A 16,667-nucleotide genomic window follows, 5' to 3' on the forward strand; every position below is an offset into this window, starting at 1 on the left:
AACTGCATTGTTTACTGTTATTATTATTATTAAATCGGCGCCTTCAACTGCAACTCGAAGTAAAACTGCATGAGTTTTCGGACACGGACCTGGGATACTGCTCCCGTGGCATGGTGGTGCCAAAAAAAATAATAAAAAATAATATACGTGTATTCGCTTGTAAGCCTGGGATTGTACTCGGGTACCTCATTACACGGTTGTGCACAGCCTTAAAAAGCATGCTCTTAGTCTTAGGCCATGTAACAAAACTTACAAGTTTCTCTTCCCCGCCCGCTTTCTTTTTGCCCGCTCTTCCTTTTGTTTACTATTCAAAAGAAAAAAAGATGTTGATTGCCCTTAAGGTGCCAGAACTAGTGCGTTGGTCGGTCGGATTAAAAAAAATAAAAAATTCCCCTCAGGAAAGCGACCGTCCCCATAAAAACTTAAAACCAGGAACATCGCTCCGAATCTCGCTGGTTTCTAGCTGGTGCAGTGCTTACATGTACACGATTCCAGGGTCTACTTGTTAAAAGCTAACAGGATTTTGAAACTAGGGCCGAAGACGAGTGGGAATTTGAGAATAATTTGATGATCTTATGCAATATCCATTTATATTCCATTTAAACAAACTAAATACGCTTTTTTGTTGTTCAATTCATTAAACTTTTTTTTTTGTAATGGTAAAGTAAAAATAAAACTTTATTAAAAAGCCAAATGTAGATTTTAGGGTCGGTCGCCAAGGGCAATACAACATTTTTTTTAAACCCCTTTGTACGCTTAAAAACTGAGACATCAAAATTAAAACGATTTGAGCTAATAAAAGGAAGAATGATTAGGGTATACATTGTGATTTACAATGCGATCAAAGGCACCCAACAAAAATTTGCATGATTGAAATCAGTACATTGTGTATCAAACAAATAACATATTGACATTTATTGTAGCAGTGTTTTCTTTTTCTTACTTCCCTTCCTTCTTTGTGTGTTATCAGTGTTCAACCAGTAGTTTGGGGTTTTCACAATGTCCCCCCCCCCCCCTTGTACATGTAGCTTTTGTTTTGCCCTGCTAATTTACTGTACTTTTGAGGGTTACAAAAACAACATTGTTCTGAAACTTGGAGAGCCCCCGCACTTTAAGGAAATATTCCAGATTTTTGACCTCATTACATAGATTCTCACAAATAAAACAAAATCCATAAACATATACTGTAAATTTGATGGCTCAGTCTTGCAACAGGGTCAGCAAACTTCTCTATTTAAAGTCCTTTTCGGTATTTTACTGTGCTTGAATATGAACACTTCAACTTGTACTTAAAGATATAATGTCTCCTACATAAATGATACAAATTAAATTTATGCTGAATGTTCTCTACTTGAATGATTGTGTGAATTCATATACATGTCATTGTAATAATATTGTTTGTTTTTTTGCATTTCAAAAAGTGGATAAAAAACAATGATTATACATCATTGTAGTGCTGTAAGTCAGACGCTATGTTCGTGTTCGGTTTGGTTCGGTTTGGCAGAGTTCGGCGATTTTTCACCCGAACTATGTTCGGTTCGGGGTTTGGTAATACAATAGCAAGCAGCGTTATAGCCACGGCAGTCGGCACTGGGCAGGCCCGACCAGCACGGAGGACTTCTGCCCACTCCTGATGAAAAACATTGCTTCCGACGAGCACGAATTTCACATTAAAAAGCTGCTCTAAACATAATTATTTGTAAAGAAAAGTACTACTTACATTCGTATTTCCGTCTTGAATCGTGTTTTATTTGCAATTATAAAAGAATCATGTTTTCAATTTGTCAATAAATGATATTTTTTAAAGATTTTCCGAGACGGTTGTTGTCTAATGTTAGAGTCATGAAAGCTGCCATCTTGAATAGTGATTCAGGCTCGTCGATCATTGTTTTTTTTATAAGTGTTTATTTTCAATAGGAAAAATATAAAATCCCTATTTTTCCTGAATAAATAAATACTATACTATAACATATATTGATTTCATTATTTTTATTGTAAAATTTGTCCGATATTGTTACAATTAAAATATTATTTTTGTTGTTGAATGGGTTTGAGCTGAACTTGTTTTGAGCACGCACATGTATTCTTGTTTATGGCTTGCGATCGCGACGTAGCAGTGTTCAGGATTTGGGATTTAAATGGCGCCAGTGAAGTCACGCCCACCATTGGATAGGCATAAATCACAAAGGTGGAAAATGGGAAAAAAGTAAATATAAAATGAGCAATCATGACATGAAAATTAGGTACAAAATGACAAGTTTATTAGCGTTTACATTTTTCTGCCGATCATCCGAACTAGGCCTTTGCGTTCGGTTCGGTTCGGTTCGGTTCGGAAGTGCCATGTTCGGCGAACTTCTATTCGGTTCGGCGGTTCGGCTACAGCACTACATCATTGTATACTTGTACAGTGTGGATATGTAATTCAGTGTGTAATTATTTTGGTAATTTGGTTGAACTTGGTTTTGGATCACATGAGCTCAGCCATTATTTTTATAGGGCTTTCATTTTCAAGAATTGATGAATGGTTAATAGAGCTGGCATTGCTCTTGCAAACATGTTTACACTTTTGTGTGTGGCCTGCATTCATTTATCTTGAAAATTAAAAATTCTCCACAAAAACATCAGGCTATACCATACTTGCAGTTGCTATCATACTTCAAGTTGCTACATGTATGAAAACAACAAAACTATGATTCCCTCACAGTGATTTTATGATTACCGGTAATTTGGAAAACAAAATGTATTCCTATTTTAACTTTCCAGAGTATAATTGCTCATTTTTATATACAATTATATTTTGTTACTTGTCATCTGTTAACGTCTCCATGTACATGTACATGTATGTGGACATACAATGACAGCACTCAAATCTGTGAAGCTAATGTTAATCAGTCTTAATGCCTTCTGTAGGCAATCTATACTGTACACCTTTTATGCCATGGGAAGTTGTGTAGAGAAAAAGTGAATTATATGCACAGGTCAACAGGCACAAAGACATCAGAAAAACACTCCCTGCGGTACACAGACGATTGTATTTCTTATAGCCTCTTCTCAGACTGAGGAATATTACAATAATAGAGAAATTGTAGACACACCAAACAGGAAATGTTAAAAGAACAAGAATGTGAATACACAACATAATAATATAGGTGTTGGCGTTCAGGGTGTCATGTTACTTTCAGGTACCATGGGCAACCAATTTTGTTTATCTGCAACCATATTTGCAGAATTAGTTATTCTTTTATATCATTTAATATGCGCATTCTGTGCTTTTTAGCTATCAATAGGGCTAATTGCCTACCTGTATTTTTTATTATGCTCAAGGTACCGTTCAGGGAGTAACATGCTAATTGTATCAGACGGTGTACTGCAATCCATGCACTATGTTTTCATGCATTACAATATAAATTAATTTGATTTAAATCTGAAGATAAATGCTTTACTGTGAGTTGGTGGATCATTACACGGTTATGCACAGCCTTAGTGGAGGTACGTTTGAACAGTCACTCACTGGCACTGCACATGCATGTTATTTACTTGGAAAAGTACATGTGGGAAATTCCAATATGATGTAATGCCTACTGTAGGCCATCTCTGACTGGATGTAACACTCATAATGATGACCTGACACGTTTTCTGAATTACATTTGGTATTTTGCTTTCTAAAGGCAAATGTACATGTGTAAATCAGAGTCATAGGAATCTGTCTGCTCTGGTAAACCTGTACCTTTCCCCCTTTAAATTGAGACTCCAAAAATAAAATTCTCAGGCAACTGTAGGCCTATACTTTTACATGTACATACATATACCGTACCCGTGTAGACCCTTTTTTCTCATTGTTTAATATCTTATCTTTTTTTTTCTCTTCAGATTCTGGCATTGATGTGAAATCACTCAGTCTCACCTGATTTTGGAAGCATCTGCACTCAGAGAATCGTACTCCAAACTGGCGACGTCACGGGTCCCAAGTCCCCCTCCGTTAGACGTCATGTCGTGCCCTGTAGCAGAGAACTGGTGTTACACCCAGGTAAGACACATTTCCCCTGCAGAATAATTCAGAGTGTACCGTTTAACCGTTTAGCCTTTCGATTTTTAGGTAAGATCGCTTGTAGTCCTAAAATAATGTTTGTTCTACATGTACTTCAATTCTTAAAATTCATGAAAAAACACATTTTAAAGTTAAAAATGATTACATGTTGGCAAGATATTTGCCACTTATTTGAATACCTCGTGCATTGGTACTGAATGTATTTGTTTTTCTTTGTTAAACTTTGTATTTTTTTAATTTTTATTTGTACATTGTAACACAGATACAGAACAAACAATAAAAGAGCTAAATATACATTTATGTTACCTTTTCTGTGCCTTGGTTTAAATTATAGCTGGTGTGTTTGTAACATACAGTTTTTTTAAAGCATAAAATGTTTAATTTCCATGTGCTTTCAATTTTCATATTCAAGTTCCAGTATCATATACATGTCACTTACATGTACATCAAATTTACTTCAGCTACACAAAGAAATAATCATTCTCAAATTGGAATGGGAAATTTAAGAGCACACTTGTAAGGAGAATCATGTACATGTATGTACATAGAGAAAAGCAAACAGTTTCTAATGTAATCCATATTCAGCACCCCTCCTGCTTGCAAGGAGGTCCCTGCAATTTGCAATTTTTCTCACGCTCCTCATTAACGTTTGCTTGTTTTCCAGGGGGATGCCTGTTTGCTCTATTGAATTGAAATATCTATATTATATTTACATGTAGGTTTCATTTCAAGTAATTTTAACATGTCTTTGTACCAAATTTATATGAAACTTGTATTCTTGCATAATTATATCTATTGTTCAAGTTTTTCTTTAATAATTATCTTTTCATGTAAAGTTCTTAAAAACGATAAACATGTTAACCACTATATTAATGTTAACTTTGATATTTTATTATTGTTTTATGGTACAGCTTTGTACTATTCTTGTATAGCCATAGGATGAGGTTTGGTAGTTTGAACCTTGGGTATTTGGTTAATATTATTGAAACTGCTGTTCAGGTACAGTGTACTTGTACAGTAAATCTCTGTGTATAAGGCGCACCCCTATTTTGGGTGCAAAAAAAAAAAAAAAAAAAAAAAAATTGTTTGTTTGTTTGTTTGTTTGTTGTTGGTTTGTTGCCGAAAACCCACGCGGGCAAGGACCTTCATTAACATCGAGGTGCAGTTGAAGGCGCTGATTTATGCCTGTGAACTTGTCACAAATAATAGTAACAATGTCGTTTTTAGAAGAATATGTAAGATCATTAATGTAAATTACAATACAATACCTAGGATAGGACCTTGTAGTAATATATTTGTTATAGAAAAAAATTTGAGGAATTATTATTATAAACTATATCTATTAGAAAGATTACTTTCAAACCAAGATGACAGACAAATTTGAGTGTTGTTGTAGTTTCCGAGTGGTGAGTCAACACACTGATTACTGAGCTGGGAGACATTGCCTGGCATAGCGCCATAAATCAAAACTTAAAAAAAATAAATTAAAAAATAACTTTTTTTTTCTGTACCCGTGTATAAGACGCACCCCTGACTTTCAATTTTTTTCGGCGGCATAAAAGTGCGCCTTATACACAGAGATTTATGGTATATTTATTTTTCAGGTAAAGATATGACAGAAAGCCACTTTCCTTTAATTTCAAGTGCATCATAAGCTGTTAATGCATATACATGTATGTACATGTACAATGTAAAAGAAAAGCAATCCTTATAAACTCTAAATAACAGCATTGAAAAATTAGCAGCTTGGATTTACAGTCAATCTTCCAGGTGCTATTTACAATGTACATGTTGTTTAAATTGTTTCATTGTTTTGTTCTTGATTCCAATCAATCAATCTGAATGGAATGCCGAATTGTGAATAAATCTGATACTGCCCAGACCAGAGCTACTGGAGCCGTAACACTGTCATCTCAACAGTAAAATTCAGGAACCAAATCAGAAAACTCTTTTTTTTCTCATAAAAAATGCATACATGTACAGTATGTACAATGTATGGGCTTCACTGTGAAATGAAAATGATTAATTATATATTGTACGATCAACATGACGTGGAAGTGTATGAGCCAAATCAGTCTCATAAACTCCAATACAAAAATGTAAGATTTGATCAAACTCATTTCAAATCGTCTACTGAGTTACAGGTTCTGTATGGATTATTATTCATCACATGCGTGGAAAATCCATCACAAAAAATTAAATGAGCAATTGATTTGAATTGGCTTGGAAATTGTTGGAAGTGCTTAACTACAGTAATTGCTCCTTATTAGCATGCTTTGCCATGTGTCTGACGATCACGTTGAGTCTGCTGGCTATGCAGGTACATGTATGCTCTGTCCAGCCAGCAGAGACAAACCTCAAGTTGTGATTAAAGGAGCACAGAATAATTCACACAGGGCAGAGTGTTCAAGATTACTTGGGTCCCATGGAGATGCGGTGCAAATACACTGTAGTGAGGCCAATGACATACTTGGGTTAGTTGTATGGAATGAAATGTAATTATACTATACTAGCAGGACCCGCGGAAATCCGCGGGATTCTAGAGGGGGGCGGGGGTGTAAATAGATATATAGAGACTGTCTAAATTAAAACCACCAAGAACTTTATTTGCCATTCAGGCCATTAAAAAAATATACATGTTTAGCGTCCCCGCCCGCTTCCTTTTTGGGGGCCACCTCCTATATTTTTTTTTTTTTTAAACAGCTTCCCCGCCCGTTTCCTTTTTGGGGGCCGCCTCCTATTTTTTTTTTTGTTGAAATTTTTTTGAATTTTTTTTATTTTTTTTAATTTTTTTATAGAAAAAAAACAGCGTCCCCACCCGCTTCCTTTCTGGGGGCCGCCTCTCCTATTTTTTTTTTTTTGATTTTTTTTTTTTTTAAAGAAAAAAAACATGAAAAGCACTGCTAAAATGTATTTCTGATCTTAAAAAGAAAAGAAAAAAATTGTCGGCTGCCATCTTGAAAAATAGCCTGAATGTCAGGGAAAATGTACGGAGCAGCCATTTGAAAGAAAAAAAAAAAAAAAAAAAAAAGGGCCTCGATCCTCCTTCCCATTTTTCAGAAAAAACAGGACGCTAAACATGTTTTTTTTAAATTTGGCCTTATATAAAAAAAATTAAAAAAACGATCCAACTGTACCGGTAGTTATTCTTTAAGCCACTGGAACTGCGTAGAGTTCCGTAGTGTGGCGTACCGACTATGCAGAAATTAGGCTGCGTATTAATGGGAAAATAGTCCCTGCGTAGGTTATGCGTAGGCTGGCGTACAGGTTTGCTTATATGGTTGCTTACTGTGTGGAAAGCTTTTACTGCTTTGACGATCTGGCGTAGGGTAGCATAGTGTTGCGTAAAAAGGCGTACTTTCTGCGTCAAGTTTCTACGCTGAAAGTACGCGAAAAAAATTAAACATGTTGACTTGTTTTCGTTCATCTTGCGTACCCCTTTCTGTCCCTCAGCATATAGTAACGTAGGCCAGCGTAGTTGGTACGCAACACTACGCAACTCTACGTATTGACCCCACGCCAATTAGTGACCCGCAAGTGTCACAAATAAAGTATTAAAAATATGCTCATCTGACCCTAATTAAACGCCTAAAACCCCCGAGCTTTCGGGGGTTTATGGCCCCTTGAAACCCGTGGACCCCACGCCTATATTGTATATACACTCAACTCGCTGCGATCTGATCTCTCCCCCCCCCCCAACTTTGAAGAACGTAACCCCCGAGCTTTTGGGGGTTTATGGCCCCTTGAAACAAATATACACTCAACTCAGGGTTTCAGGTTTCCTTCTTCATAATTGCCTATTTTAAAAAAAAAACATTTTTCTAGTTCAATAACTAAGTTTTCATGCATTGATTTGATGCAAGAACTGTAACATAATAGACCCTAGATTGTGATTATTTCTGACCATAAATTTCGATAATTATTTTTCAAAGTAAAATTTTCACAAGAAAATCAGACAGTCGTTTAAAAACGTAGACATTAGTAATACTTTTACTAATTCTAAGCTCAGGTTTCGTAAATCTATTCACGAAACTATATTGAAATCGCGGCAATAATGATGCAAACCAACAGATAACAATTTCAAAGTGTCAAATCTCTTCGACTCGAGCTCAGCTCAGCTCTACTCACACACATAACACTCCAGCGTAACTCCACGAAGCTCAAACACAGGCGCCGCAGGCCTCGGACGCCTGCGGTGCCCGGTGCCGGTGTTGGAGATTCCTCGAGTTACTGCACTGTGATGTGTGGTGACTGAAGTTAGCTTGCGACTGATTTGTCAGTCCAATGGTTTTCTTGTCAAAACTTTCCCTTTAGAAAATGATGATCAAAATTGAGTACACATGGCCGTAATAATCACAAAATAAGCTTTGATTTCATACCTCCATTCACGAAAACTATATAAAAATCGCGGCAATCATGATGGAAATAGGTCTCTAAGTTTGGACGTCGACGGGAAGCTCCGTGTATCTCTTGTGCAGCTACTACATGCAAATCCATGCAAAGCACATCCTAGCTACAACAAAGCACATCCTATAGAAAGATGCTTTACTCTCGGTAATCCCGCCCTTTGCATAGAGCATTTAATACGCAACTTAATGTGAGTGGATAGTCATCGGTCGTGTGTCTACGGATGTCATGTTGAATATCCATGAGGTATCTCTGTCGTCACGCATATCCTGCATTATGCATGTCGCGTCTGTTTTCGCCCTGGACGTCGACACGGAGGAGGACCTCGGGCGGAGTATAGCCAATTCGCTAGAGTAGACTCTCCCGCGGACGATGGCACCGGTCACGGGTACCCCGAGGGGAGGGTTCAGGAGGAGATAGCCGCACCAACTTGGGTCGGCGATCTCATTAAAAAACAATAGAATACAAAGGCTCGCCGAGACGTCGCGCCCCCCGCGGAGCCTTAGCGTATTACTTATATAGATACCTACACTGGCAGATGTGATAATATTGTACAGTTAAAGGGCTATATAATCATCATGTGTGTCAGATCGACTCTCTCCAAGAAATCATTCATATTTCAGTCAAATGTTGTTACCCGTACTTGCTTTAATTGAATATATGCATGTACATGTAACAGGGAAAGGACAAAATGCTGACCATTATTGTATCATTTTTTTTGTAAGCATTTTTTTTAATGACAGTGTGTGCCTCCATCATGTGTAATATTGATCATGTGTAATATTGTACATGGAATATGGAATTTTTTGGTGATATTTAGGGAATTATTTTATTATTTTGTGCAGTGTTTAATTTTGTTTTCTTCGCATAAAAAGTCACTCAAGGGATGTACAGTCTTCTGAGTATACCTTACATAGATCTACCAAAGGGCTTTGCATACATGTATGTGCAGAGTAGACAATCAAAACATCGTCTGGTTGGAATAGAGGAATCTGATCTTGAAAGGGGAATTCAATAATAAACCACACCAGACCTCAGTGTCTGGGAATGTTATGGGACATTGACATTGCCTGCTGCTCAGAGCTACATGTAGATGTCGTACCAGACTCTGTTATACTGATTTTCATTGGAAGTATAGAAGTTTATAGAACACATTCCCATAAATGCCAAGCAACTGCCACTTCATAGATTTATAATCCTCACTTCATTTACATGTACATGTACATGTATTTTTACACGTACTACATTGTACATGTTCATTGTTGACATTTTGTGTGTAAACCTTTATTTTCTTTTAAAATTCATTTGCAGAAATAGGTATGCCTACAAACATTTTCGTTTATTGTACACATATGTACATGCATTTATATGTTGTTAATCTTGAAACAAAAACTTGATGTTTATGAGGAGCAATAATGGTACATTGTTAAAGGTTTAATTTGTCAAAATTGATTGTAATTCTGTCATACATACACATGTAGACCTACTTGGATGGTGCGTCAAGAGGTTTCACACCTATTTTTGAATTCACAGTTTTCATTTCGTAAATGTACTGTATGTACATGTACATTGTGTATGCAGGTGTGTTTTTAAACTAGATTTCCTGATTATTAAAAACCACACTCCTGAGGTAGATTTTTAGATTTAAATTTTTCATTGTGTTCGAAATGTGAATTTTGGTGTAAATGCAGCTTTCAATAACAAAGAACCAATACCCCCCACTTTTTTTTTTTTTTACAGGTGAAAGTTGTTAAGTTCTCGTACATGTGGACAATCAACAATTTCAGCTTCTGCCGAGAAGAGATGGGAGAAGTGCTTAAGAGTTCCACGTTTTCATCAGGTGCTAATGATAAGCTGAAATGGTAATCTAAACAAATAGAATTATCTTTCTTTTTACTATTATTATCATCATCATCATCATCATCGTTCTTATTATTTGGCATCACTTCTGCCTGGGAGGGAAAAAGTTAACTGACTCACTGTGAACCTCAAGTATCTCCTCCAAGTATTATCATACCTGTAGGTGAAAAAAAAAAAAAAATCATTGAAACATGTAGAAGAAGCATTGGTAAATGTGTTTGCTTCATGTATTTGAACAATGACATTTGACATGCTATAAAGCAGTTTTTTAATTGCTATGATTTACATTTTATGTCTTTTACAAAGATTGATCACATTAATCAATTCCCAAAATAGTAAATTTATGTACATCCTGTTTAGTCAAGAAAATGTTGTGCAATTTACATCGCACATGACTGCATACATTATTACATAGATTACGGCGTGACATGGCATGAGGGTGTCTACCGGTAATTTATTTTGAGCAGTGCTGTACATGAACACACCTCTGAAGAAACTCTGCATCTTTCAGATTTTTGAGAGACGAGACTGTTTATTGAAAACTCATTTTATCCATTGACTGTCTCCTTTCTCTCCTACTTTGAGAGCTGCTCCTTTGTTTTTGTTTTTTGTTTTGCTTTATCATTCACAACATGTACATGTATCTCTCTCTCTCTCTCTCTCTCTTTCTCTTTCTTCCTACCTCTTTCCCCCTCTTTCCCCCCTTTTCCCCCCTTTTCCTTTATTTCTCTTATCCTCCCATTGTCTTCCGCTCTATATCACTCACATTTTTTCTCTCACCTCTTCTCACTCCCTCTCTCTTTATCTCTTTCTTCTGCCCTTCTTTTTCTCCCTCTCTCTCCTCTCTCCCTCCATTCCCCTCTTCCTCTCTCTCTCTCTCTCTCTTTTGCTTTCTTCATCTGTCACCCTTGTCTCTTTTTCTCTCTCTGAAGGTGTTTGCGGGTGAATCCTAAGGGCCTTGATGAAGAGAGCAAGGACTACCTCTCCCTCTATCTTCTCCTTGTGTCCTGCAATAAAGCTGAAGTCAGGGCCAAGTTTAAGTTTTCAATACTCAATGCCAAGAGAGAAGAAACAAAAGCCATGGGTGAGTTGTATGATCATAACATTAGTATGCATAATATCAAGATTAATTTCTATCTATGCTTCTAATGTAGGCCAGAATCCTGTCTTATAAAACAAAAGAGGTTGTGATTTATTCTATTTTGGGGGTTTTAATAATCAATTTAAAGAAAAGTAGTTCTCCAATCAATTTCTCATGCATGGTTTTTGCCAGTGCAAATCACCTGTGGTGCTAGTACTAAGCCTATAATGGTGATTGATATGTAAATGCACACTTCATACCTGCTAAATTGCATTGTTCCTCCAAAAACCACTCCTTTGGGATGCCTCATAGGCATAGCAATAACAGTAAAAAAAAAAATTCTGCTGAGAAGCCTGCATGTGTACAGAGTTGCTATTTATACCAAACTCATGTTAAATTGTGATGGCTTGGAATCAATTGCAACTCTTTATGAGAGATGTCCCAGGTCAAAATTATACATTTATTTATCAGCTATTGAAAAGCTTGCATGTTTGCCCGGTATACCTCTTAACAAAATGTAAACATTTGTTTAACTAATTGTATTTATATTTGCTGTTTTCAACACTACTGTCTAGGCATTGCTTGTTCAAATATTTGAAAGCCTATTGATTTCATATTACATTTTAAACATCTATCATAGTAAGAACTATAAAGCAGTTCATGTATAACTAATTGTCCCTAAGAAATGTCTTGATGCGGCTCTACATGAGTGGCACAGCTCATTGTGCTGGTTGGGTCTAAGTGGACTTTTGACAAATTGTGTTTTGACGGTAATAGACAAAGTGTTTGATGTCTAGCCATTGTCAGGCAGTGTCTGAACTGGAAAAACTACTTGAGTGCAATTGACATTGATATGGAGATTCATAAAAAAGGTTAAATCTATGAGATTGTATGTGCTTTCCACCTAATACATAGATGCTTAGTATAAATGAAACATTATTGTACAAATTAACTACTATCCTACAAATGAAATATTTTTCACTGTTTTGCAAATTCATAACGAATTATTGTACAATGAAAATTTTTTTGTACAAATGAAATATAAATTGCAAAAGGGAAACATTTTGTAGAAATGTGTCATGATTGTGCACATGAAACCTTGTGCAAATAACATACCGGTACCGGTAATTATATAAAAATGAAACAATGTACAAATAAATCATCATTCTAGAAATGAAAAACAAAATTCTTCTGAAACTATTGACCATGTAAATTGTACATAAAAAGATAATATAAAAAGTATTAGTTGTAAATACAAAACATTTTTTATTTAAGACAAAAACAGCCTATACTATTACAGTCAAACCTGCTTTAGTGACCACCTGTCTACAAAGACCACATTCTTTTTTCCCCTTGAAAATTATTTCTCATTGAAAAATGTACTAAAGGAACCTGTCTACAAAGACAACTTTTTGTATTTCTCTTGGGCAGTCGCTATAGGCAGGTTTGACTGTTTTATAGAGTTATTTACCACTCCAATCGAACAAAGAAAGAATTGTTTTGATTAAATAATGATCATTTACTTTAATATCTGTGAGCATTCAGTGTTTATGCAATAATTTTTGTGTGAATTCAGAGAGCCAACGAGCGTACAAGTTTGTACAGGGCAAGGATTGGGGCTTCAAGAAATTCATCAGGAGAGATTTCTTGATGGACGAGGCCAATGGATTGCTTCCAGATGATAAACTTACACTCTTCTGCGAGGTAAATTTCAAATTTTGAAATTTAACCTGTTATTAGCCAGTTCTGTAATATGGTCTTTTGCCTACAAAGCTGCAATTTGATTTCCATGTTAATACTCCTTCTCAAGATGATAACCTTCTGCAGGGTAACTTCAAACTTTAATATTCAAACCTGCATTATTACTTAATATGGATAGGTTTCTGGCCACAGATGTACATGTACATGTAGACATAGAGTTGATATGAATTGTCAAAACCTTACTCAATGGAAAAGTTTAGGTTTGCTGAAAGATGAATTTTATTCCTGCCTATTGATCTGCAGTATTCTGTAAGAAAAGGTACATGAGACATATAATTCAAGATATTCTTGGCATGATGTACCTGTAATGTTTTTAGCATGACATGGGCACAGCCATTTTCTTGATGATGTGATGTACCAGGCAAACTTCTACATGTATTATGCACCAAGCTCTAGTTGGAGAGCCATTTTAATTCAGTAACAAAACCTACCGGTATACTTTTCAATGACGGAAAATCGTAGCTGAGAAATATGTAATAGGAGGGAATTACATCTACATGTAATTTATCCGCCCCCCCCCCCAAAAAAAAAGAAGAAGATATAGCAGTTGAAAAATCTATTTAATTTATGCTAAACATTCACCCCAGAACAGCAACCACCTATGTACTTATACAATTTGCGATTTATCTTTAGCAATAAAATTAGTTTGCACGGATGACTAAAAAACAGGTTTTTGATGCCCAATTGATCATTCATCTTCCAACTGATTTCATTACTCTGCAGGTGAGTGTTGTCGCAGACACAGTAAACGTCTATGGACAGTCTAACCAATCACAGCTCAAGGTTCCAGAATGCAGATTAGCGGACGACCTCAGTGCGTTACTAGAGAGGGCAGCATTCAGTGATGTCACCCTGTGTGTCAACGGTCAAGAGTTCAAAGCTCACACAGCAATCCTTGCAGGTGGGATAGTTTGTAAATGACATGCTCTTTTGAATATGAGTTTTGTTTGTCTGATTATCAACAGAAGGGCATTAATCATTTTCTTTCATATCTAGAGTTGGATTAAATACCAATAGCCTGTATTTATTCAAGTAGGCAAATTAAATCTAGCTACACTGAGTAAAAACTCTTCCCCCCCCCCCTTTTTGTTCCTTCCATTTCATTGCAGAATGCTAGTAATTAGAATTCTTTAAATGAGTGGACAAAACGCGCCCACTTAATTCTGGATTTAAACCTTGACTGTCTGTTTGTCTGCAGTGAAGGATATCAGTTGTTGCGTTCCTTCCCAGGCATGTAATTTTATTTCCCAGATTATATAAATACTGTTTATAGATTCAGGGCAGGATTATTATTTAATTTAAAGCACTTTGATGAATGCCATTGTGTCTTTTTATCTGGGCCTCAATGAGCCTCCAATCTATTGCTTGAATAGCATAGATACTGAAACTTTCATATCTAATGGTTCTTCACTCAACTGTAGTTTGCAGGAGTCTGACAGTGATTGAGTTACATATATTTCATCATGGTTTCCCATGTCTGTGCTAACTGTCTTCTGGTAAAGTTCACAGTATGCAGGAAATATCACTTAGGGCAATCAATGATCCGATTTATGTTCTCAAATTAGATATGACACTAGTTTCAGAACTGGCATTCATTTATCAATTATATTTATCTCGCTATTATTCCTGTTTTTCCTTTTTCTATAAGCTCTAAGTTTGTGTAGCTCCTCTTACATGCATATTCAATCTTGAAATTACAATCTTTTGTTCTGTATGTTTGGTGTTCCTTGCCGGAACTAAAAATCAAAACTATCGGTATTAAATCTTATTTCTGCCAAGAGACATTGCAAGTAAAGGTAAAAGCAAATAGTGTGTAGACTGCATGTAGTTTCTGGATCCTTATGCATACATACCTGCACATAGGTTAACTCTTTACCCACTTCACTGTGAAATTTTTTTGTTTCCCCTATGCTCGTTCATATGCGCTTTTTCCTACTTACCGGTAACCATTTCAGCATCTCATTGTTTTAGGGTACGACTTTATGTAAGGCCTTGGTCACAAATGCCATTACGAACTGCTACGAACACTGTACAAACTATTTTCAGACAATGGAAATTCAGAAAGACAATGGAAAACTGGGAGATTCGTACGAACACATCGTTCATACGAATCTTTGTGACTGCAGCTTAAGATGCATAATACATCAATTACTAAATGTTTTCTTTACTTCTTTCCTTCCTGAATGCAGCGAGATCTCCAGTCTTCAACGCCATGTTTGAACATGAGATGGAGGAGAAGAGACATGGGCGAGTAGAAATCACTGATGTTGATCACATGGTTATGAAAGAGATCTTAAGGTTTATCTACACTGGCAAGGCTCCTAACCTTGATAAAATGGCTGATGAATTACTGGCAGCAGCAGACAAGGTAAAAAGAAGGACATCATGACAGCTAAGATGTAACCGAATAAGTCCTAAAAATGACAATGGTGCATACACTGTACATGTGATTAGATCTTGGTATAACATATTTCAATGGTTTCTACTAGAGTAAACTACAAGAGCCCTATCTAGGTCATAAAATATAAAGGAATTGCTGCAGTTTATTGGTTGTTTTGATCCCTTAGGTTGCATGCTTGTATAGGCACTGATTAAAACACAAAATAAAAGGCAAAAGGAAAGTATTAATTTTGGCTCCTTTCAAGTTAATTATTTCAAGGTTGTAAATTAGAGTAATTTCAAAAGGTTTATATAAAAGAATATCCATTTATTACATTGTTCTAGTCTTTATAAGATTGTATGATGCTAAGAAAAATACAATTCCAAAAGTTTGTGTTATAATCATCATGTAGATAGGTCATTTTTATATGAGGTGAGGGTATCAAATGTATGTGTGCTACCTGCATCAAATCTTTTTTGAAGGTTGTGGTACTTTAAAGACTAAGTGGTTTCACTCATGTGTATGATAGTGATATCATGCACAAATCACAATATATGAATTAATTGTTAGAGACCTCAAAATCTGGTTTTATGTAATAGCTATATTGTCTTTTACAATTTCAATAACATAATTTTCCCAGGAATTTGCTCATGATAAACTTTCCCATGCCCTGAAATTGACCATGAACCTTACTTTGTACCTCCTGTGGCTTTTGTATGTACAGTATGCATTAGATCGGCTGAAGGTGATGTGTGAAGAGGCATTATGTACCAACCTAACGATAGACAATGTTGCAGATATCCTGGTGTTAGCAGATCTTCACAGTGCAGATCAGCTTAAAGCAGTCGCCATCGACTATACTAATAGGTTTGTTTTGTTTGTGTCTGTACAAGTGACTTATTGCATGAAGTGTTTAATGTCAGTTGAGAACCAGCAGGGTATCATAGCATTTTGGATAAGAGTTTACATTTCTCTTCTAGCTCTCAGCAGTCAATATGTAATGAAGCAAAACCTGCCATATGCCACCTTTATTGGGGGGGGGGGGGGGGTGATGAGGAAGGAAGGATCTTCAGAATACAATTCTAGGCGGATCTTGAGAATCTTCAGAATATCCCCAAAGATTTTGTGGT

The 16,667-nt window shown here is 36.1% G+C and overlaps 1 protein-coding gene across 1 annotated transcript in view; it reads left to right on the forward strand.

The window, feature by feature from the left end:
* LOC580554 (speckle-type POZ protein) overlaps nucleotides 1–16,667 on the forward strand; it is a 28,954-nt gene that overhangs the window by 6,118 nt on the left and 6,169 nt on the right. The window contains exons 2-8 of the mRNA XM_011673572.2: nucleotides 3,871–4,027; nucleotides 10,196–10,317; nucleotides 11,248–11,399; nucleotides 12,973–13,100; nucleotides 13,881–14,058; nucleotides 15,347–15,525; nucleotides 16,262–16,404. Coding sequence (XP_011671874.2) covers nucleotides 3,989–4,027; nucleotides 10,196–10,317; nucleotides 11,248–11,399; nucleotides 12,973–13,100; nucleotides 13,881–14,058; nucleotides 15,347–15,525; nucleotides 16,262–16,404 — 941 coding nt within the window. The 5' untranslated portion in view covers nucleotides 3,871–3,988. The remainder of the gene's footprint in view (nucleotides 1–3,870; nucleotides 4,028–10,195; nucleotides 10,318–11,247; nucleotides 11,400–12,972; nucleotides 13,101–13,880; nucleotides 14,059–15,346; nucleotides 15,526–16,261; nucleotides 16,405–16,667) is intronic.

Source organism: Strongylocentrotus purpuratus, unplaced genomic scaffold (genome assembly GCF_000002235.5).
Source record: "Strongylocentrotus purpuratus isolate Spur 01 unplaced genomic scaffold, Spur_5.0 spur5_scaffold_6, whole genome shotgun sequence".
NCBI classification, from domain to species: domain Eukaryota; kingdom Metazoa; phylum Echinodermata; class Echinoidea; order Camarodonta; family Strongylocentrotidae; genus Strongylocentrotus; species Strongylocentrotus purpuratus.